The 23,817-nt window shown below is 37.8% G+C and overlaps 1 protein-coding gene across 2 annotated transcripts in view; it reads left to right on the top strand.

Moving 5' to 3' along the window:
• Positions 1 to 23,817, top strand: part of nckap1 (NCK-associated protein 1) — a 37,245-nt gene that overhangs the window by 949 nt on the left and 12,479 nt on the right. Inside the window, exons 2-17 of one of the 2 annotated variants that reach the window (XM_085427270.1) lie at positions 12,835 to 12,945; positions 16,423 to 16,515; positions 16,618 to 16,674; positions 17,728 to 17,870; positions 17,992 to 18,082; positions 18,924 to 19,061; positions 19,230 to 19,278; positions 19,396 to 19,552; positions 19,775 to 19,831; positions 20,287 to 20,383; positions 21,652 to 21,758; positions 21,855 to 21,987; positions 22,305 to 22,386; positions 22,524 to 22,582; positions 22,786 to 22,931; positions 23,029 to 23,161. In XM_085427270.1, coding sequence (XP_085283396.1) covers positions 12,835 to 12,945; positions 16,423 to 16,515; positions 16,618 to 16,674; positions 17,728 to 17,870; positions 17,992 to 18,082; positions 18,924 to 19,061; positions 19,230 to 19,278; positions 19,396 to 19,552; positions 19,775 to 19,831; positions 20,287 to 20,383; positions 21,652 to 21,758; positions 21,855 to 21,987; positions 22,305 to 22,386; positions 22,524 to 22,582; positions 22,786 to 22,931; positions 23,029 to 23,161 — 1,653 coding nt within the window. The remainder of the gene's footprint in view (positions 1 to 12,834; positions 12,946 to 16,422; positions 16,516 to 16,617; positions 16,675 to 17,727; positions 17,871 to 17,991; positions 18,083 to 18,923; positions 19,062 to 19,229; positions 19,279 to 19,395; positions 19,553 to 19,774; positions 19,832 to 20,286; positions 20,384 to 21,651; positions 21,759 to 21,854; positions 21,988 to 22,304; positions 22,387 to 22,523; positions 22,583 to 22,785; positions 22,932 to 23,028; positions 23,162 to 23,817) is intronic. The other variant, XM_085427271.1, reaches the window with a different exon arrangement.

Genomic DNA, 23,817 nt, shown 5'->3' with positions numbered 1-23,817 from the left:
TGGCAGGTACCTAGTTTAGCTGGGTACACTAATTGTGGAAAAAAATGAAGCGAAAGTAACGAGTAAAGTCGGTTAATTGGACGTTCGATTGTTATTTTCAACTGATTACCGAACAAATATTTATGATACAACCAGAATCTAATTTTTTATATATATGCTGGCCAATGATAAACGAATGGTTTCATTTGCACCCTAGCTGTATCCAGCAGGCGTTTTGCTTGACTGCATAAATGCTATGCAGTTTGACATCTGTCCAATAAGCTTTTCATGGGTTAATGTTAATCTTTAAAGGCACGTAATGCAAAATTATGTATTTAAAATGAGCTAAAAAACACAAAGGTAAATAAAGCTATCAAGAGATCATTTAGAAACCATCAGCATGACTTCATGTCAAAAACGGCTGTGTGTTGTGATAGAGAGGTATCAGCTGAAACTAAGCTAGGGTAAAGCCTTACTTTCACATAATATCAGTTTTTACCTGGCATTTATTTAACCAGGCAAGTTATTAAAAATTTTTCTTATTCATCTGGTTAAATGGCAGCTTGGAAAAAGTAAAGCCTCTTGAGGAAATTGGGGTCTGTATAGAGAAATTTCAGGGCTGCATTTTCCTGATCACCTTGAGAAAAGGGCTTTAGCCCTCTCCTGAAAGATAATTTATAAGGAGTTAGGGAAAGAGAAGAGAATCTGGCTGCGCTTATAAAATGTCCTTAATAACTTGATGTGGGCTGGTGTGGTGACAGTATAATATCCCAAAGATGAATTACAAGAACCTTATCTGAGATACTTTGCCCCCCTTTGCTTTTCAGTGTTCAATACATAGGAATAAATGGCTTATAGAGTGAAATGAAGTGTCTCATTGAGTTGACACTGCTGGAGAGATGGCCCAGTGTAACTCCTGCCTTTATTAAAGCTTTCTGAGCCTGAACCTTAAGAACCTTAAGGCTGAAAATGCAGTATTGGACAGAAATGATGCAAAAATGAATTATGGCAACCCTTCAGTTAACTGTAAAGATTTGAACATGCTAAAAATGCATAGAGCTCCTTGAAGCAGATTTTATCACAACAGCCTGCTTTTGATCATTTTCCTTGTTGGTATAACACGACTGATAACATATCAGGCGGTTATCAAATTAAAAGAAAAACAAACTTAATTAATGTTTACCCCATCAGCTTTGTTTCACAATCATAATGATTGATTGCTGGATAGTGCATTTCTATGAGTTATGGCATGGTATTATCTCTTTTCCTTTGATACAGGATGCTTTATCCTCTGCTAAAAGGAGGTGACAAGGGACATGCTGATCTCCTTTCCTTCATATTTAGAGGATCAGAATCTCACCAGCTCTTTTTATGGCTGTCATGCAGGTGCCTCCTGATCGACTTTGTGCAGTTGCAAATTAAACTAAGCAAAACTGACATTTTTTGACCATAGCCTTAAAGTTTCATAGCAGAACACACCCAAAAGCATCAAAAACACACCCTACTTGCATGTTTGTGGTAAGTGCCCTAAGGCTATTACAGTTGACTACAAACACACTTAAAAACCAAGACTAGATCAGAAGTAAAAAACAAACAAACTGCATTTTAGTTAACTAATATAAAAAACTAGAAATCATTCTTTGATTGTTTTAAATTTTCCAAGGCAGAAATTATGAGGATGCTTTAGACTGGGATGTCTGTCGAATTATGAGCCATTAGTGTGCTGATGAATAAACATCAGCACACATAATAATTCAGTAAAATAAAAATAGATACAATAAAACTAGTAAACTCATGCGGAAGCTAAAGTGACGTGGTGGGAAAATAAATTCAGTGCCCACATTGATACTACATCTGCTTCTTATTGCAATAGGCTCAGTTATATAAGACACATTTACTAATGTTAACTGACTCTTGCTCAAGTTTTACACTAATGCTTTGTGTGTGTGGGAGGGAAAAAAAGAGTAGTGGGTCTGTTTGTGTGGGATGAGCCTTTGTTGCTTGAGTATGTATGATGAATAGAAAAAGAGGGAGCGAGTGAAAGAGGCCAGTCATATCTTAGCCAGTTTTAACAAGTGAAGAGTAGAGTGTTAAACTGTCTGAAAGCCCATACTGTTTCCCATGTGTAGTTTGGAGGTGTCTTTCTACAGCATTTAATTTTCAAAGCATTATTTTGTTTTGGTCTGAAGGCACCCTCATTGTGTAAAACACTCAGCTAAAATGCCACTGTAGTAATAAATTTGCTTTGAGCATGTCTGTTAAAGTTATAACACAGTATGAGCAGTCAGACACTAAGATTTTGCTGCTGATTACTCTTCTTAATACGCCCTTCCTTTCCTCCCTCCCTTCTTCCTTCCTTCCTTTTTTCTTTCTGTCTGTCCCATCATCTTCATATCTATCTATATTCAAACCTGCCCCACCATAAATCCTCTGAACATATCCACTCTGACCTGTTCATATGTTATTTTAATGCTTCATTTTACCTTGTAATATTAGAAAACGTCCTAGCATCCAGTATTAGCTGCATCCCAAAGCTAGGAATGAAAGAACTGGGGCAGAAATTTGTACCAAAATCCATGGGCTCAATCTTTTGATTTGGTTCTTTAATCTTGCAAACCCTATCAAAGTTTCCTATAATATTTAATCAGTGGAGATAATTGTGTTTGCTTTGTTGTTTGGTTTCTACCTTTGGGAGATAGTAATTCATCTAAGATCACAGCAATGTTCCTATCCATTTTAAGCATATTCACTCATCACACCATCGACTATCTGCAGAAACCCTAAAATCTTTTCCTTAATTAATCTTGGCTGAGCTGGCATTAAAGTTTTTCTTTGCTGTGCTTATCTTTCAGCCAGTAGACCTTCTAACATCATTTTACTTCTTCGGGGTATCTGTTCTTCTTAACCTCACTCACACTCAGCTAACCCCTCGTGCCCCTCACCCCAAAGCTAGTGTTAAGAATATTCAGTCAGTTTCCCACAAATGAATTAAGCTTAGTCCTAAAATAAGAGAAACATTCACTGAAGCATTGAAAAAACACATTTAGTCCAAGACTACAACTTAATCCATGTCTGAGGAACTTGAGTCAAAGGCCTTTAGTTTATTGTGACTAAAATCAAAACTGGCCAATATGTAAGAATGCAGTTGTGTTGCTGAAATGTATAGAAAAGTCTTTAAACTGCTTTTCAGATGTCATGTTTAAATTCAGGATGCACCAATCAGATATCTGGATCCTGTGCAGTTCTTTGTGCACGGAAGAAGCTAACATCTAAGCGCTTGGACAGGATCGATGCGTTGGCTTCTCTCTCATATTTACTTTTATTCAGGTACTCTTATTTACTTTCCTTTGATTATGTTCTGTCAGAGACATCAGGTAAGCTAGGAGCTGGAGGGATGTTGGTTTCACTGTGGGCTGAAATCAGACTAGTACAAATAAATTAAACAGATAATGCTAATGTATTTATTTATTTTTTTAATTCTGTTGTATTCATCTTTGGCATGTAGTATAGTGAATTTGTCCTTTGATGTATTTGTTATTTTTAGTCAAGTTAGAATGAAAGTTGTTTCATTAAACTTTGCTCATAAAATGATGGTTTTCAGTCATTTTCTCACAGTGAGACATTAACTCTGATATCAGATTGGTACTCTGTATTGGAAAACCTTTAAAGCCAAGGATTCCTCATCATGTTGGAAGTGGAAAAAGCTGGATTGGTGCATCCCTAGTTTAAAGTTCTTCAAAGGTCTCTTAAGTTATACCTACACATCTGTGACACCATCACAATTAAACAGCATCTCTGAAACGTTACTAATTTGGTGATTCTTGCAGTACTTTTGCTTTCAAGTTCAAGTTTCAAGTTTATTCATTTATATAGCACTTTTAAAAACAACAATTGTTGACCAAAGTTCTGTACAATAACATAGTCAAAACAGAAGATATACCAAAGTTTGATGAAATGAAGCAGTTTTTGGGAAGATAATCTGAAATAATTGTTCCTTTATGATTCAGGTTCATTTGGGGATATGGATATATATATATATATATATATAAAATTTTCTTTTCTTTTTTTTTTTTTTTTTAATTGTATATTGGTAAAATATCAAATATTTGTAAATTTATTGAAAGTGTTATCACTTTTACCTTCCAGAAACTTAATGCCCCTTCTTCTGTCTTTTACCACCAGCCTTTTTTTCTTCCCCTGAGCTTCAAAACCTTTTTTCGGCATCACTCTGCATTCTGATCCACAAAATGTGGTTGCTTTCCTTTTGTTGCGGAGAAAATACTGAAAAGTATCGCCTGGCCATTAGCTTACCTATTGTATGGTGGCGCAGAGGGGACATTAACACATTAATGAATAACTGCTGGGGTGAAAATTTGCAGGTTGACATTTATTAAAGGGCACACCTGATTACCAGGGGCATTTTTACTCCTCATTTTTAATTTCAAGGCTACTTTATGAGATGGATAAGGCCCAAGACCTCCATAAATTTTACATGGTTTCAGTGGCATGTTGCCCCAAAGAAAATGCAGTGCAAAGTGAATTTCATCAGAGTGCTGGCAAATTTAATATTTTTTTAAATTAATTCTGTTTGATTTGAAGATATAAAATCGGCTAGGGTGAGTTCGCCATTAAGGGAAGAGCCGGCAGTTTTTCAGGTGCTTCTTTTTGCTGACATGTGCTCAATAAGTGAAATTAGCTGTTTGATTTGGATGAAAACCTGCTGACTTTCATCCCTTCATGGCATCACCTTCACGTCTGTCACCACAGACCTCAAATGCCTGGTGTCACTAAAATGTTTCCTGAGGGATTCCCCATTTCCTTTATGTAATAGATGCTACCGGAAATAAAATCTGAACTTGTGAAAACAGAGCCCAGTATTCATTTTAAGTTTGCTTATAGGGCCATGGCTTTGTAGCCAAGCTTTGATACATAAAGACAAAAACAAACAAATCATAAATCCTTAACATTTTTAATTGACTGGCTAACTGATCAATTGATTGACACCATGCAGTTGAATATACTGCATGGTGTGTGTGTGTAAGAAAAGACTCATAATATATATAGATTTAAAAAGAAATGCCATATTTGGCAACATATTCATCATGAATAGAATTAAATACTAATTGAGCAGTGTATTTACTCTAAGCTTTAAACATGTGCAAAGATTAATTCCGAGTGTCTTGTCTTGTTGTTTTCTTGTTAACACTAAGAAAACAACAAACTTGTTTATAAACGCTTTATTAAAATTGTAATTGAAAAATGAGACCCGGGATCTTGGCATGGGCTTTGTATGGTGGTTGGTAGAGATGCCATAGATTATAGCTGCAGGAAAGCCAATAAAAAGTCAAAGTTAGTGAGTAGCATTAGTTAACATAGTGCATGTATTAAACAAATGACATGTATATAATGTAATGTGTTTAAAAAGTGTTGGAAGAAGGTTTGGAGCTGGTGCTATCATGGAAATATTTACAGAGCGTGTACTCAAATTTGGAAACTTCGTACAGAACCAAAGATTGCATATAGGCTAAGTTACACCCATACTTTCCCTATTACCCAGATAACATGATCAAAGGATGAACTGACATGATACAGATTTCACGTCTTAATTTATTGTGCACCAGTATCTTTCAGACAAGGACAAAACAGGCATTACACAGCTTTTCCTGGCTCAGATTTGGCCTTTGTGTTGTTATCTTATTTAACAGAATCAATTCCTTTAGCTGTAATTTGTATTATTTAAATGTGTTTCATGTGGAAATACTGTAACAGATATTTGTGCCTTTGAATGTTAAGTTAGCACATCAGTTGTCACAGATTGCTTGGAAATGCTGGTGGAGAGGGAAAAAAAAAAAAGAAAAAGGATACACTGCATTTAATGTGTATTTGTCAAATCCAGCCCCAGAACTGCTTAGTAGTTGTTGGAACTTGTTTGTTACAACTAACAAATATGTTTTCCTTATATTAATATATCTAAACCAGTTTGAACAAACTCACAGTTTCAGGTGTTTCAATTTTTTGTAGCTAAAACAGCACCAGAGCCATTGGTGTCCAGAAATAAGTGGATTGTCTCACATGTATCAGAGCACCACGGATGCAGTCAGGAAACACTGCATCGTCAGTTACTAAGCAACAGCCAGAACACGAATGTGGAGCAACATTATAAAACTGCAAGGCCCAACTTCAACTTCACACTTTTCTGTGCAAGACAAAAAGGCTTTCCATGCTCTTAAAATGGATGTTATTTTCAATGTGCTGAAGAGCGTAGGTAGAATTACTACACATTGTGTTACTTTCAAGACAGCGTGCGTTAAAATAAGTGTTAATGTGATAACATGTTGGCGCGGCATGATTTTTGTGTTTTTATGTGCTGTATTGAAACGAAATGCCAGAAGGGCTATCCTTAACAAACTCTCCAGCACGCAGGAAACACCTCAGCTGTTGTTTTTAAAACGTGTGTGTGTGTGTCTGACATGGAGAGAGCGTGAGTGAGTGTATGGATGAGTGATCCAGCAGTTTGCCTGGGTGGGCTCTTTGTTTTGATTTCTTCTCTTCTTCTCTCCGTTCCAATGCTTCCCCCCTCTCCTATGCAGCAAGGACAAGTTTGGAAGGTTTGCAAAATTTATCACCTTCCACTGATGAAACCCCTCCCCTTGTCACCCTTCCTCAACTCCTTCCTCTCCCTCCTCTCCCCTGTTCCCCGTCCTCCTCCTGGCTACCTGTACTGATCTGTTGGTCCTCTCCTTTGTGCCTCACTCCTCTTCATCTGTAGTGCTGAAAGTAAGGCTGGGCTCCATTCCCTGTCAATTTTACCAACCCACAATGTTAATTCATTGTGTTATTCATTTGCTTATGATAAAGCATTCAGACATCAACTACATTTTTTCCCCATAAAATAAAGCCTTTTAATTTTAGTTCACATAGACAGTCTTTGAAGCAGTCCCCAAACTAGATTTTTGTCGCTGGAAAAATAGTTAACAGGTGTTTAAATCTTCACCTATGGTGTGTAAAAGTCCAGTATACATGATAAAATAACAACATAGTCCTGTATTAAATTTAATAATACACACAGTGAAAACATTTCTTTAAAAAGGTTTAAAAATATACATTATGATGGGTTATGGATGTGTTTCATATGCAATAATAGTTGTGTATATAATGTGTCAGTAATAGTAGCTATATGTTTTTTTTTTCTGTTTATTAATAGCAACAAATTGAGATTCATGCCAGTAGGTAGGCGTGCCTTCTTCTGTTTATTTGGTATAATTGTAGATGGCAATATCTTGAAAGTACCACCTAAAAAGGGTTAGGTGAAATATACTGTTTAGGACCAAAAAACCCTCTTCTATTATTGTTTTTCTTTCTTTCTAACTAAATGACTATTTAGATAATATATAATATAAAATAAAAATAAGATGTGTATATATAAAATAAAAAACAATAAAATATAAATATAATAATTTTTAAATCTTTGAATGGTAAACAATTAGCTATTGCCATCTTCCACAGTTCATAAAGACTGCTTACCAGCAGAAGTGCCCTCTGGAGCCCCGTTTGTGCAGTGCACTTAGTACAGCATCGTTATATCAGTTTGATAGAAGGATATCATGGCAACCACTGGTCGCTAAGGAAAAATTATTCCCCAACCTGTTGGCAAATGGTTGCTGGCGGTTGTAAAGATGCTGCACTAAAACATTCACTAACTACTGGTTAAGCGGTAGTGAAAATTGGAAAAAGTGCAATACAAACTGGAATGGGCCACCATTTACCTTCAAAGTAAAAGTTGCTTCATTTGAAACATGTTGGTTAAAGCAGTTACTTTGAAGGTGAATGTTCTCCAAGTTTTCTCAGACAAGTCTGCATCTTATATACAACCGCGACAGTCTGCCAGTAACCAGAGCAATCATAAGGAGGATTTTTATGCAGCACCATCTTCACGATTGATTTCACTTGCCAACCAGTCAAGAAATACACCAGTCATAGCAGGTTGGAGTAGTGCTTTAGTGGTTTCATATCACATGAGACCATCCATCCATTCTTTGGGGAACTTTCTGTTTCTTTTTTTTCCCCAGCAGTTAATCCCTCCTTGTGAAAATGAAGGCGCTCACACTGAGAGCAATGACAGACAAAAATGAAATCATCTCAGGGAGGAGGTAGTTTTCACAGATTCTGAAGGGTCACTCAGTAGGTGCCAAGCAGCGTTCAAATATTGCATCCAGTAATTAGCAACTGTAATTAGTCCTCAGATGTGTGCTTCCTTGGCCCGCTGCTAAGTATCCCATGGTCCCCTGCCATATGTCGGTCAGTGTGGGGACCCTTTGAGAAGCTCAGCTGTTTAATTGCTGCCCGGAGTGGAGAAACGATGGTGGAGGCGAGACTGAGGTCTGTTCTGGTATCCAGGCAACAGCTCCCTTACTCCTTCCTGACCACTACTGATTCTCAGCTTATTCCCATGCCCTGTCCCTTCATTCACTGCGCCCCTCCTTCCATCCATATCGCCATCAGCCCCCACCCCACCCCACCCAAACCCAGCCAACCAGCTTATTGCACTAGCCACCACCAGCACTAACAGACAGTCCCATGCCATATGAACTCTGTCAAATTTTAACTAGTATTCATGTCTTTGATCTGTGATGCTAAGATGTTAGTTATCCAATTATGGTCTGTTCTTCTGAAAATAAAATGGTCAATAATACCCAAAGAGTTATCCTAACTGAACCCAAATAAGAAAAAATTCAAGAAAATTCAAGAAATCTCTTTAATATACTATTATACAATTTGAAAAATAATCAGAATTGGGGTTTTGCATGTTTTAGCCCATTAATTGCAACTCACTCGACTTGATATTAGTGGCAAACTATCATTCAAGTAATAGGAGTTTGTATGAAATTTTTCAGTGTGTGTTTCCTCCCTATTTTAGAGCTTTCGAAGGGTTGTGGAAATGTTTTTTGTTTTTTTGATTAATATTTAACTTTAGAGAATCAGTAGAAATGCTATATAGAATCACATGTATGAGCTCTGAAGGTGAAAAGTCAAACCGGAAGCACATAATTAAATTAAGTATATTTTTTTTATTGTGTGTTTAAAAACTTAGCAGTATGTCGCTAACAGACTGGCTGAATATCCATATCAGGCAGCATTGGTCCTGTTGATTGATAAAGTGGCATTTAAACACACTGGGGACTGATGTTTGTCTGTTGTGTCAAATTACTTTTGTGTGCTAAACATTCAAAATTGTGACTTTAAAAATACACAGGCTATCACTAAATGCATAAATAATACATAATTACACACATAATTCTTCTAATAACTGTTACACTCAGTTTAAAACTGTTGAAGTTGCTGACTATGTAGAGTTGTTAATGTAATTTACAACAACTATAAATGAATTGTCTTATGCTTTGAATTTGGGCTAAAACATGATAAAACACTGCGTTTAGCATATCAATGTGATGTAGTAACTGAACAATGTCTTTTCTGCAGTTCCCCGGTGTGAGTCAGAGGGTAACTACATTACAGTTGCAGACATAGTGACTAGTCTGTTGTTGGGTGAACCTAGTGGTGCTGTCACCAGATGAGTGCTGTGTTAGCAAAGCCAGGCTTGTGCTTTTTGCAGTTGCATGGATTTAACAGTCACATCTTGGTTCCTTGTTCTTAACCTAGTTAAAATTCAGCCTGCCTCTCGTACACTTGAGCAGATTTTCACTTAGCCTTTGAACATTGTCTGGCTGCTGTCTGACCTGGTGTGAGAGAGGTGGGCATAAGGAAACAAGCTGAGACTCTAGGTCCATTCTGTCATTGATGGGTCTTGAAACCTTGTTGGTGTTGTGTGTTTGTGTCCAATCCCTTCATAGTGTCCACATGTGTTATGTGTTTCAGATCCAGCAGTAGTGAGTGCGTTTCAGCTATAGAACTGTAAGAGCTAAGCATGCAGAGCAGAACTGGGTTTTGGCTTTGTCTCTAGCAAAATGCATATACTGTAGTTGATTATGCTCGCTGGGTAGACTGGATTTTCTTTTTCATGTCATAGTTTTAGGGAATTAAAATTGTGTCTGCACCATTCTGCATTCCAAGTTGAATTTTAGCAGATACATAATGGTAGCAGCTGCTTATCACTGTTTCCTCTTTAACCGGGGTTAAACCAGCCACAAGCTTTGACATGATTCTATAGTAGCTATTGCCATTTTTTTAAATTTAAAGCGTGATTAAACTTTAAATCCTAAAAGAGAGGGCACTAATTGCCATTGTTTAAAGGCTTCAGAGTCTTAAGGCCAAACCCATTGTCAGTGATGCGGTATATTACAACACAGCTTTAAATGGAGCTACTGCTCGCTGTCTTGTGGGAGTGTCAACAAAATCTGAATCTCCAGCCTGCATTTCATCATGTTTTGATACCGAGGTTGTCAGTGTGAATTAGCATGTGTTGTTGTGTTGCGGGTTCATTTTGTACTGGCTGATGCTGGAAACCTTTCAGCGCCATGCAAACTGAAATCCAGGTTTTATGCTTGTGTTGCTGTTTGCAGGCCTGATGGGCCACTAGCTATGATTTGTTCCTGCAGTGTAGAAAACAGTTCATTTATAGTACAGCTAAGTGTTGCAGTTCTCATTATGGTAACTTCATGTTACTTTTTCTGGCCTTTCTAAATGTGTACTTCCACTTTCTAAACTTGAACATTAACCACGAGGAAGTGAATCCTCAGAACAAAGGGTCTGACCTCTTCTAGGATTGTTCCTCGGTGTTGGCAGCCAATAAACTTTACACATTCACTCTGTTTATGGCACATGCATGGACCACATCTTCCTCACCATTTGCTACTACACTACCCATAATGCATGAGAGCTGTTGCTTCCTGCCAGGCAGTCAGGGCAGACAATTCAACACCTGCAGAGTAAAAGATTAGAATATGAATAAGCAGAAATGTGCAGGTGCAGTGAATTAATTCTGCTCATGTAGGATAGAAAACACTCAACTAAGAAAAGGCTTTCTCTCTGAACACTTATCTCTATCTCTCTCTCGTTCTGTGCCCTACTTTGCCATTTCTCACTTGAAGCCTCCATGTGCCTTTAATTTCTCCCTCCTTCCCATTTTCTACCTATTTTTCTTTCTCTCTTCTGTTTCATTCCCTCTACCTGCTCATTGCTCTTCCCGTCATGTAGTGGTGTTACTAACCACTCAGAGACACAGTTTGACACTGAAACCATTGTAACCTGGGACTCTCAGTGGTTCTCAGCCTCATTTGTGTTGTTGACAACAAAGCTAAACTTTCAGGATTAATTGTTTGTAAACCATCACTAAACAATATTTAACAAAAGTCTTAAAAACTAGTAATTTAACCAAATTGTAATTTCCTAAGGAACCGCCACCAATTGCTTTCTGAAATAGTTAATCATTTATTAAAATACTGTGGTTTGTCTTGAAGGAGGCTTTAGAGGGCTGTTTAATTCATCAAATATTCATTTCAGTTAAAGTTTTAGCTTCAAAAACTATTAAAACAAGATAGATGATTATTATGCCGCATTCTGTTTTGCATCAATGCTTTTGTTTTGTGTTTCAGCCCACCAAATTTACTTTTGTCACTCCAACAAGCTCAAATTGACTCCCTGCCAGGCGTTCAGCTCTTTCCTTCTTATTTATTTTCATTGGAATTAGAATTAAATTTCAAGGAAGTTCACTCAGAGGAAGTTTAAAACGTCTGTTTAGGTAAACGTCTTGAGTAATCGTGTGGAATAATAATAATCTCGTTACTGATCATAATAACACAATAATGCAGATTTTAACTGTAACCAACCATGGTATTTATTATTATAATTTACCCTTTTAAAAACATTTTTTTCATGAAAATGCGTAAATAATTAGGTCATAATGTGTAAAAGTAATCTGTAAGTCAAAATCCCCACTTCATACCTTTCATATGATGTCATAGAATGGACCCTAATATCTTCAGTCATAAGTTGTCATATTTAACTCAAGACAGAATTATTTTTCTAGACTTAAGTCTGGTTGTCATTTAGTTATCAGTGAGGAAAAACATGACATGAGGTTCATAAAGAGGTTTTTAATCTCAATGGGATCTTCCTGGTTAAATAAAGGTTAATAAATAAATAAATAAATAAATAAAATAAAGCCTGGTGAATTATGCTACCACCACCCTGACTGCCGAGTTATATGTAATTTCATATGTACTAAAACAGATATTAAAATATTACCAGTTGGTGCATATTATCAGTTTTAATACCAGAACTAAAATAACCAAGAACTAAATTTCAATTAAAATTCTGTCAGTTATTGGTTATAGGGTTATTATTCACAAAAAGCAACTGTCTAATCAGTAGAAATGAGCAATTTTAAGTATTTATTCTATTTAAAATCTCTAATCTCTACAGCTCAGCAGCTGAGAACCACTGATAAGTTCAGGCTCTTGCTCAGTTGAACCTGGTTTATCCAAACATGAAAACCGCAGACTTCCAAACTTTGTTCAGCCTGGTGGAAATCTACCCTGTCAATCCTTTTTTTGGCATGTGCATCTTAATGGAAAATAAGACTGCACATGCCACTGCATCAAGTTTGTGTGTGTGTTCGTTTTCATGTCTTAAACATGCCTCTGGTTTGGAAACACCACTGAATATATGCAGTGCTGATATTTCATTCACTCAAACGCCTCTTCTGATATCAGTCCTGGGATAAACCAGGTTTCACTATGAGCACTAAATCCAACCCCAGTAAATACAACAAATTTAACATGCCATACTATGAGAAAGTGAGAAAAGGGTAAAAAAGCCAGATGTTTCAGTAGCAGCACTGTACTTGTCATATTTTTTTTCCTCTCTCCTCACGTCCTCTTCTCTTTTCCTCCACAGGCATGTGGCGATCCCAAGGCTAAGCCCTCCTATCTCGTCGATAAGAACTTGGAGTCTGCGGTTAAATTTATTGTCAGGAAGTTTCCTGCAGTGGAGACGCGGAATAACAACGTGAGTATTCCTACGTATACGTCTATTATGCAAAGAGAAGTGGAAGGAAAAAGTGTCTTTTTAGCAGGATAGATGATTTGATTTGTCTTCGTTACTACACACTTTGAATCAAGGGTGCAGCTCTATTTTTATGCTCTCCATATCTTCTGATTGTTGCATTTATAATTTGCTATCTTATTGAAAATAAATAAATAAAAAAGCTCCTGCACTACAAATATAGGGCAGAAATAGACCCAGACACTGAACAGCATGTAAAAGCAGCTGCTAATCAGTTGAGATATAAAAAAAATAAAGTAAAATTTGTATTAGAAGTATTAGTTTACAAACGAAATACTTTGAAACATGACACGTATTTTTGCTAATTTAATTCTATATAATGTTTAGCGAGATATTCACTTGCATTACTAACTTGTTTATATAAACTCTGTCTGGCAATTGCCAAATGATGTTGTTTCTGAATGTGATTTATACTTTTCTTTTTTTCTTTTTTTTTATTGGACTTGTTTATTTGTTTTTTCATTAAGCTTACTTCCCACTCAGGAAGCTACATCACTCTGATTTGGTGCTTCAGTAAATGTTAAGACCATTTTTAGGTGCCTAGCAGTCAGTGTGGGAGATTCCTGTAAGGTAACAAACCATTGTCCTCCCTGACACCATGTGTCAGGCAAATTACTTTTCCATTTATTAATTAAGCCCGCGTGCACTTTAATCTTGCATTGGATTGCTCAGCTAGCCCCAAAAAACTGCTGGAGTATTGTTGACTGCCCGTGAATCGAGTAGGGTTTCCATGTGGCTGGTTGATCTGGTTGTTTGGTTGGCTGCCTGTTTGTTTCCTTGCTTTTGGAAGCTTTGATCTTATGTTGAAGATCTGAGGATTTATTTATTTATTTAAGTTTTTCTCTATTAGAGGGTGCCTGATAATTTTACAATATTACAAAATTTTACAAAAGACATCCCCACTTTTCCTCGGGTGGCCCTAATCCTCTTCCATAGTCATGTGACCATGTAATGCAATTTGAGTTGGGTTTAATTCTAAAAAGAAATGGGTCAACATAGCTGAGAAGATGGTTTCCCACAGGTTTAGTTTTGTGTGTGTGCTTGTGTGTGCACATTTTCTTAAAAGACTTATTTGGTGACAAAGAAACTGAGAAATATAATCAGCTACCTCACAATTATCACAGCTTTCTCCAGAGCATAGAAAAGACTTCCATCATTGGTTCCAGCTCAAACAGCAAGTTCAGTTCGTCCGATGGCGAGACTCTAACCTTTCTACAGAGGCAGCCAAGTTAAATTAAAGACGGCGGCCCAGCCAGGGAATCAAAATATTGAGTAGAGTAGGGCAGTGACTAAACTTTCAAAATAAGAGCAAGGGGAATAACTGCTGATTACCGAGGACTTTGTTCTTTCAGACAAGTTAAAAAAAAATTGAAATAAAAATGAGACAGAATATGCATGAGGATCTGTTCATTTCCAGTGGTGGCTGGAAATAGGCTGGCCAGGTAAAGACTACACTGGTGTGATGGCGTTGGGTATCCAGCATCTCTTACACCTTTGTCAGGTGTGCGTGTGTGTGTGTGTGTGTGCGCATGTGTGTCAAGTGAACTAAAGTCATTGCTCATCAGATTTTTCTTTTTAGCTTTACTTGTTAGCATATGGCGTTTGTGTCAGAGCACCATTTAGCAAAAAGCTGTTTGCGTGTGTGTGTGTGTGTGTGTGTGTGTGTGTGTGTGTGTGTGTGTGCGCGCGTGCGCGTATGTGTGTTTATACTGTGTGTGTAGCTAACTGCTTTATTCAGTATAACTGTGCTTAAAAATGTGTCTCTTATGTTGTTTTTCTGCTTTGTTTCTGTGTTTGTTTGTGTTCTGCATGCTAAACTTGGCTTAATCCGGACTTGTGCTTTTTGGTAAGTTTTTGTATCTAAGTTTCTGTAACTTTTTGAGTTTAATTTAAGCACTTAAGTTTTGTAATATTATGTATTTTTATTTGTACCTGTGTTTGTTTTTGCAGGGGGGGGATTTATTTATTTATTTTGGTTTTGTTTCTTTTTGGTTTTTTTAAAGCTCTTTTGGAGTGTGTTTTGCTTTGCTCAGCTTTCTCTGGCAGCATTTTTATTTTCTCTTCTTCATCCTGTGAATGACTGCGTGGCTAGTTACCCACCTGGCTAGTTGGTTAGGTTTGCTTGATGACTGATCAGCTGGTGTTTGAATGACTTGCTGACTGCATGCAATAAGGAGTGTCACTCAGCAGGTAATCGAAATTGTGCAAGAAAAACTGTTTTGTTATTTTTTTTTTTTTTTAGGAATTAAAAAATAAACAGTGATTGTTCCACTTTTAGTTGACTTGAGCCAAATACCAGATGTTTGAACTCCTTGTTGCAGCAGCAGTGTTTCACACGTCCTACACTTGTCATGTTTTGACCTTTTTCCACCTTTGCCTATTAGGCCAGTTCTGGTTTAGGGTGCGGTTCTGACCTCAGATTGCTCTGGAGCTGGGTTCAATTTACATACAGTATGCTTCAGTCATTTCTAGCATGTTAATACACTGCTTCTCAGGTGCTGAAGTCAGATACTTCATGTTGATTTTTAGACTTTAAAAGATTGATGCAGTAATCTTTTAAAGGTAAACTGGGATTTGAAAACACTTTGTATCCACAGCTAAAGACTCGTATTGACAGTGTTTTATTTTTTGAGGTGCTGTTGGGTTAATGGTTTCTGCTTTGCTTATATAGGCAGATTTTACTTTGGTGAAACATTTCATTACAGCTTCTGGAAAACCGCCACACGGAAAACGAGTTATTCAAAACTTTATTTAACATACAACAAGGTGCAAAAGAAGAAAATTGATAACCAAGTTCTCCTGTATGCAAAGTGTTCCAGAAAATCATTAAATGAAATAAGTTCTTCACCAAAGTAAAATAACTTTCATGTATCTACATGGAATAGAAAGTCATTTTTTAAAATTGTCTTAAGAATAGTTTAGCTCCAATAACTGAATTATTTAGCAGCTGTGTGTGGTTTCTGCCGCTTTGCTGTTGATTAAGTTTCAATTAATTAACTTCAAAATGAAGAAACTCAAGACCTGATGATCTCTGCGGATCCCTGAAGGGAAACCTGATAATTACATCTTTTTAGCTGGGTGGGATAGGAATATGCAGATATTTCTCTTCAGAGTTAATAAAAATCAAATTGTCAAAGAAACATATTTCCAGAGTTAAATAGAACTTAACCAGAGTTTCTTTTTTATTTAAAAGATGATTTTGATGATTCATTTAAGAAATGTCCAAAGTCAGTCCCATCTTTTAATCATACCAGCTGTAAAAGAGTAAACGGTCCTGAGTTGCTGTATGACGTTTCTCTGTGACTACTCTGAAGGGAACACAGTGAAAGCAGTACTTAGTTACTGGAAAACCTAAGCCTCAGGTTCACGCAGCACTTCTAAAATTCACAACTTTGTGTTCTTTGCCATGTGGTTTTATAGCAACAGCTGGCCCAGCTGCAGAAGGAGAAGTCAGAGATTCTGAAGAACCTGGCTCTCTATTATTTTACCTTCGTCGATGTCATGGAATTCAAGGTGGGGAAAAACACACAGTGGCACTCAGGTGAAGCACACGAGGACGTGTTTCTTTTACTTTGGTGGTTCTAATGAAAACATTTCTCTTCGCTCTATTAATAGGATCATGTGTGTGAGCTGCTGAACACCATCGATGCCTGCCAGGTCTTCTTTGACATTGTAAGCAAATATATTTTATTTATCTTTTTTAAAGAATGTGTATCACATGTAACAGGACAATGTTTTAACGCTTCAGAAAACATAGAAAGAAGCCTAAAAAGGAAGAATTACCCACCAGAACCTGCAAAGTTCTGTTGTGGGTCAAAGACTCCCTTTTCCTAGAGACTGAAAACGAGGCCCAAAGGAGGAGCAAGAGTCTAGATCCCACTCAGAAGTCTTGAACTACAATAAGCTGTAAAGTTATTGAAGATTTTTTTTCCCCCCTGACGACTTCTAGACTTAATCCTTTCTTTTATTAGAACCATTAAGTGAGATCTTTCTCCTGTGCTTACCTCATCATGTTTCAGAACCGAAGAATCCTAAAGAGATTCTCTCCTCCCCTTTCTTTCCTCTATTTTTTTTTCATTCTTCCTCATTCCCTGAGCATTCCAGAGCCACAGAAGTATTTATGAATATGTTTTACCTCCAGCAAGGAAGTTAAATGGTTGGTTCAGTTTTTCTGTTTGCATGAAAATGTTACCACAGGGTGGGTTTAGTCTGGGACAAATCCTGGGAGTTAACCTGCACTGAAGTTTAGGATCTTTGAAAAGGATTCTTTATCTTTGTGAATTAGAGCATAATTGCACATTTTGTGTCATACTTTAAAAGATACGCCAAAGTGATAGAATTTGGAAGGTATCATCTTGATGTCCTTGAAAATATTACAGACTAAACTGGATCCAGATCACCTCCGCATGTATAAACTCAATTTATACATATTTCAGAGCAGGAGTGGGTAATTAAAATTCCCCAGGGCCTGTTGGGGCTGTTGTGGGGCTACTCCAGTAAGCTGAACTCAATTCTGCTCAATTTTATCTCTTTAAAAACTTATTGGTGGTGTTCTCCACAACAGTCCCAGTATCTCATATGGCCTCTTGGGAACATTAATTGCCTGCCCCTCCTTTAGAGGAAGTGTTCAGCCTTGATGGAGGTATATAGTCTCTTGTTTCTGTGTAATCGCTGCCTTTCTTGTTGTTTGCTTCATGTAATGACACACCTGTGTTCCCCCATCAGACGGTGAATTTTGACCTGACTAAGAACTACCTGGATCTGGTGGTAACATACACTACTCTGATGATAATACTTTCTCGCATAGAGGAGAGGAAAGCCATCATAGGGCTTTACAACTATGCCCATGAGATGACGCATGGAGCCAGGTAACTGAGAGTTAGATTGATGTGAGAAGTTTGCACACTATTACAGACATCATAGCAGCATAAACTGTTAGTAGAAACAGTTACTTAGACACTACGTCACTACCTCTGTGTGTTGCTGCAGTGACCGGGAGTACCCCAGGTTGGGCCAAATGATTGTGGATTATGAGAACCCTTTGAAGAAGATGATGGAGGAGTTTGTTCCACATGGAAAGGTGGGAGAATTGTTTGTGCATTGTGAAATGTAGGTTTTTAACATTGTACAAATGCAAGATAGTTGATGCAGAGAGCTTTTGGTTTGCAACATCTATACTAAAACTAGGAAAAAGGTTTCTGTAAAGGAACCCGTCTGTTCTGTTCATCCATGTAGATCACTTGTGTATACACCTGTAGCTGTACTGAATAAAAATGTGATGTCAGTACTGATCAAAATAATCACTGGTTTGATTTTCCTTGATCAATAGCCCTGGTATATGCACCATGATCTACAGTGTTTACAGATACTTCTGCTTTTATTGGTTAGTGTTGTTTTTGAATGAGGTTCAGTTGTCATAGCATTTCAAGTGCCTCACTGAGCTTATGTGGCATATTGTCCACAAACACACAGACTTCTACTTTTCAAATCATGCATGACTTATGCTTGCGTGGGAAATCTACGTTGTGACTTCCGTCATAACTGGAAACTCGGTTTTTGCCCTACTCTGTAACATTTTCCGTAACCTGACATGCGCCTCATGTTGGGTCGACACAGCTCGCAGCGACTCGAATGGTGTAGAAGGTTACAGCATAGGGTTGGGGAGAGTTTCCGGTTACGATAAAAAATGAGGACATTTATTTCCTGCAGAAGTCTAAATCAGGCTTGATACTTCAAATAAACTTAATTGAAAACAAAGAGGATGGTTTAACAACTTTCATGACTTTAACAACACTATAAAGGGTTTTGGGGTTTGTTTGTTTTTTCCAAGTTTGCGTACAGTGGCTCTGAAATTGCTGCTTATTTAGTTTCAAAAGTCAGTTTTATACCGGAAGAATTTAGTCCTGTCTCTCCTCCTGCAGTCCCTGTCAGATGCGTTGGTCAGCCTTCAGATGGTCTATCCCAGGAGGAATCTGTCAGCTGACCAGTGGAGGAACGCCCAGCTGCTTTCTCTCATCTCTGCTCCCTCCACAATGCTCAATCCTGCTCAGTCTGACACTGTTAGTATCCCGATTGACTGTCTTAAAATAATCTGTATGATCTGAATGATCATTTAAAGCTTCTCAATAATCTATTAACCTGTTCTGTGCAGGCTTTTGATGTCAGAGCTTCTTTGTGCCAAGTGATACAACTGGAAAAACTGAATTCAACTGTGTCTTTGTCTTTAGATGCCCTGTGAATACCTGTCACTGGACACAATGGAAAAGTGGATTGTTTGTAAGTAGTGTAGAAGCAGAGTCGAATCTAGTGCTCTGATCATGTGAATTGGGTGCCAGATGATCAAAAGGCTTCAGTCTGCAGTTAGCTCTGTATTTCTCTCCGTTCTCTCTGCAGTTGGTTTCATCCTGTGTCATGTGGCGCTGAATAGCGACGCAGCAGCGCTGTCTTTGTGGAAGTTGGCTCTGCAGAGCTCCACCTGTCTCTGTCTGTTCAGGGATGAAGTTTTCCACATCCACAAGGCTGCTGAGGACCTTTTTGTGAACATCAGAGGGTATGAGAATGTGTCTATGTGGACACAGGCAGGCGCTCTTTAACTGGTGCACAATCACACAAACTGTGATCATGTCTCCTTTTTTTTACTTTGATATGATTGTTGAATATCTTTGTGGTTTGAATTTTTATTGAGGAATTTGAAGATTTGATTGTCATTTTCTGTCCCAGTTTTCCCATTTTGCTCTTTTTAAAGCATCCTTTCCTCTTGTGTGTTTTGCAGGTACAACAAACGCATCAATGACATCAGGGAGTGCAAAGAACAGGCCCTGTCTCATGCGTATGTATAACCTTGTTTCATACTATCTCATGCAAACATAAAATACACTCACATTTTATTTATTTTTTTTTCTAATGCCCCCATTTTCTATATTATTAATTTATATTCCTGGTCTTTTATTTAAAGATTTTAACTGTCATTTTAGCATATGCGTCTACCCTCTCTCGGGAAGCTTCACTGTGAAACATCACCCTTTTCTCTGTATCCTTTTTCATGTTTTCCTCCCGTTTTATCCTCCATTCGTCGTCTTCCCCCCATGCCTCATCTCTGCTTTTATCCTCATTACTTATTCCGTCTTCCCCTTTCATCTTTATTCTTCTGCTGTCACTGTCATCTACTTACTTTTTGTCCTCCTGCGGGATTGTCCTAAAAGTGTCAGAATACCATTTAATCACATTGCCTTGTATGTTTTGATGCACTGCTCTGACTTCCTCGGTCTCTTTGGCTGCCTACAGAGGCTCCATGCACAGAGAGAGGCGCAAGTTCCTCAGATCAGCTCTGAAAGAGCTGGCCACTGTTTTAGCTGACCAACCTGGACTGCTTGGTCCAAAGGTAATATAAAAAAACACTGCAAATAACACTCTGTTCAGTTGTAATCATAGACTTTCTGTTTCTTCCTGTTTCAGGTTTAAACCTTCTTTCTTTCAGCAGGACATAACTTTGTTTTTGTTACAAAAACAAGTTGGGTTTTATGCAAGTCCAGGGGGAAATATCCTCTAATTCATTTGATCTATGACCTTATCGCTGGTGTTTATCGTCTCAATCTCTATTTTCAAGTTGTGTGGAATACAACATGATCTTTATATTTTAAATCATGGTCCATATTACTGTCATGACTGATTATAAGGCAGCACATGATTAAGGCCAGGCCTGCCTTATGATTTGTGTTGAACTTCAGTTTCACAATCAGATCTGCCCAGTTTCCAGTGAGGCTTCAAAAACACTAAGCTGCCGAACACATTCAGCTCAAAACTTCAAAAAGTGGTCTTTGCAAAACAATGGTTCATTTCACAGTGGCTCACATAACTTGAAAACAACATGTCAAATGAAAGCGGCTGCAACCTGATGAATTATAAAAAGCTGCCTTAAATACTACAGTATCACCTGTTTAGTTGCTTTTTGTTGCTCGGGATGTTTGCTATTGTTTAAATTGACCAAAACCCATTAGATAGACCTAAACTAATTTCAAATTCATTTATTTTAATTAATTAATTTAACCAGATCTTGTGTACAGAGCCTGAGAGGGAGCTCAGGCAAGCTACAAAGCCACCCTCATTCAGCCATTTTAATGTTCTCTACAGAGCAGGTTGGCGTTTACAGAGATCAATGCAATTCTACAAGTTGCTTTGCCATCATCCTTTCCATGCTCTTAGACTTTAGTGGTATCATTCCTGCTGCCATTGATGTTTATAGTTCTGTACAGGGTGGTTTTCCTGTTGCTTTACCTTTCTTCAGCTTTTCATGTATGTGCGTGGGAGAGCACACAGATCCCAGAACAGGTCCCAGTAAATATAAAACTAACATGGATTGAAATAACCTTTTGTTTTCATTATAGCTGAAATTCAGTCAGGATAAACGGAATAGGTAAAAGAGTGCAACAGATTATATAAAATATGCAGTAAACTACCACAATAACATGTCTTTTAAATTATGCATCATTTAGAGTCTTTACCAGCCCAATTCTTCTAGTGGAACTTGATATACGGCACCAATAGCTGCAAAGCCATTCATAAAGTCTCAGATTGCATTTAGAGATTCTGAGAACGCAGATGCTGCGAGCTTCTCTCTCACCACTTCCCTCCAAATTTCTGGTCTGCTAGGCGCTGTTTGTGTTCATGGCGCTGTCATTCGCCCGTGATGAGATCATCTGGCTGCTTCGACACGCAGACAACATCCAGAAGAAAAGCACAGATGATTTCATAGACAAGTAAGCGTGGACAATTGTGTTTGTGTACACGCGTCATGCCTGTATAAACACACTTGCGTCTTCACACCTGCTGATGTGTGTATGTGTGTTTTGCAGACACATAGCTGAGCTGATCTTCTACATGGAGGAGCTCAGAGCTCATGTCAGGAAGTATGGGCCTGTGATGCAGCGATACTACGTCCAGTACCTGTCTGGGTTTGATGCTGTGGTGCTGAATGAACTGGTTCAGGTGGGAACATTTAAAAAAAAAAATACAAACTCCTGAGACTAAGCATGGTGTTATTGAGCTGGTGTCACCATCCAGCACGGCTGTGAGGCTGCTTATGTCAGGTGTCAGATTACAGGTCTTACATTTACTGTAACGCAATTTTAAAAGCATGTTTTGTTTTTAATATTAATATAAAAATTCAACTTTTTTGTTTCTATAATGCTCTTCAAACTTTTAATGTACTGTATTATTTATTAACATTTTTGTCATATTTAAAAGATGAATCTACAGTGAATACAGTCCTGTCTAATCAGCCTCATTTCCGTTTTATTTTACAGAACCTGTCTGTGTGTCCAGAGGATGAATCTATAATCATGTCTTCATTTGTCAACACCATGACTTCTCTCAGTGTTAAACAAGGTAAGACTGTTAAATGGAAGATCAGAGAAATACCAGGACGAGTCGTTATTTTTGCATTTGCACTGGCAGTATTGATCGTAGTACAGTTATTAATAATTAAAGTTACTAAAATACTGAGTGTGATTTGTGTGTTTCAGTGGAGGATGGAGAAGTGTTTGACTTCAGAGGCATGAGACTGGATTGGTTCAGACTGCAGGTATATACACAACTTTCATGCTTAAATTCTTTTGAAATAAGTCTTTCAAGGAAACTATGTTATCCTTGAAAACTAAAACATAATAAAATATTTAATGTGATATTAACGATCCTGTTCAGTAAGTCGGGGTAGTGCAATATGTAACAATAAAGAACTTGGATTTGTCTTTTATGCCCTGCTTGTGCTGTTATTCCTCTCTCTAGGCCTACACAAGTGTCTCTAAAGCCAGTCTCGGTTTAGCCGATCACAAAGAGCTCGGTAAAATGATGAACACCATCATCTTCCACACAAAGATGGTGGACTCTCTGGTGGAGATGCTTGTGGAGACATCAGACCTGTCTATTTTCTGGTGAGACACTCATGTGAAACTCTGGTAAGTCCTGTGCATAATTCAGACATAAGTTTAAATATGTATATTTTCCTTTTTTCTCTGTTCTTGTGTGTAGCTTCTACAGCCGTGCATTTGAGAAGATGTTTCAGCAGTGCTTGGAGCTTCCCTCCCAGAGCCGCCACTCAGTCTGTTTCCCTCTGCTTTGTACACACTTCATGTCCTGTACACATGAGCTCTGTCCCGAGGAGGTAAATACACACATGCATACAAAAACCCAGTTTGTGTGATATTCTTTTTAATTTTACATAATGGCGCCTGTAGATGGGGAGATGAGGACATTTGAAAGTTTCCCAAGAATAGATATCTGTGGGTTGAACGGAAGGTACAGAGGAAGGAGGATAGATGGGGAGATGTAATGAAGGGAAATGCGTAGAGGTCTAAAATCAACCGAGACACATTTTCTTCTTTTTAAACGTAATCGAGGACGTTATCAGCACGTGTTGCTGCACTTCAAATAGGATCTCCTAATGGCCAATTCTGTGTATGTTTGATGGTATCAGTTGGTCAAAATGTCAGCAGCAAATGTTACAAAAATGTGCCCATTTGGTCAACTTTTAGTGAATTTTCCAAATATAAAAATGTGGAGTCTTTGACTTCCCAGTTTTAATCCAATTTCACACTCCGATGATTTAAATGTTTAAAAATTAAAGGGGAAAAAGGAAAAACATGGAAGAAGAAGAAGAAACTTTCCATGTGAAAAAACTCACAATACAGTTCAGGGATGTTCAGCCAGTCGAGTGTGGCTTTAATCAATGCTGGTTGGAAGTGAAAAGCAAAAATTGACTCAGTATAGGCATAAACTGAAGGACACTGATAAACACACTTGTTATTGGAACCAGCAGAC

The sequence above is a fragment of the Rhamphochromis longiceps genome, linkage group LG13 (assembly GCF_057381845.1).
Source record: "Rhamphochromis longiceps isolate RC_006_pf linkage group LG13, R_longiceps_female_GT1.1, whole genome shotgun sequence".
NCBI classification, from domain to species: domain Eukaryota; kingdom Metazoa; phylum Chordata; class Actinopteri; order Cichliformes; family Cichlidae; genus Rhamphochromis; species Rhamphochromis longiceps.
Note: the sequence above shows the minus strand (reverse complement) of the source record. Positions and strands in the feature narration are given on the sequence as shown.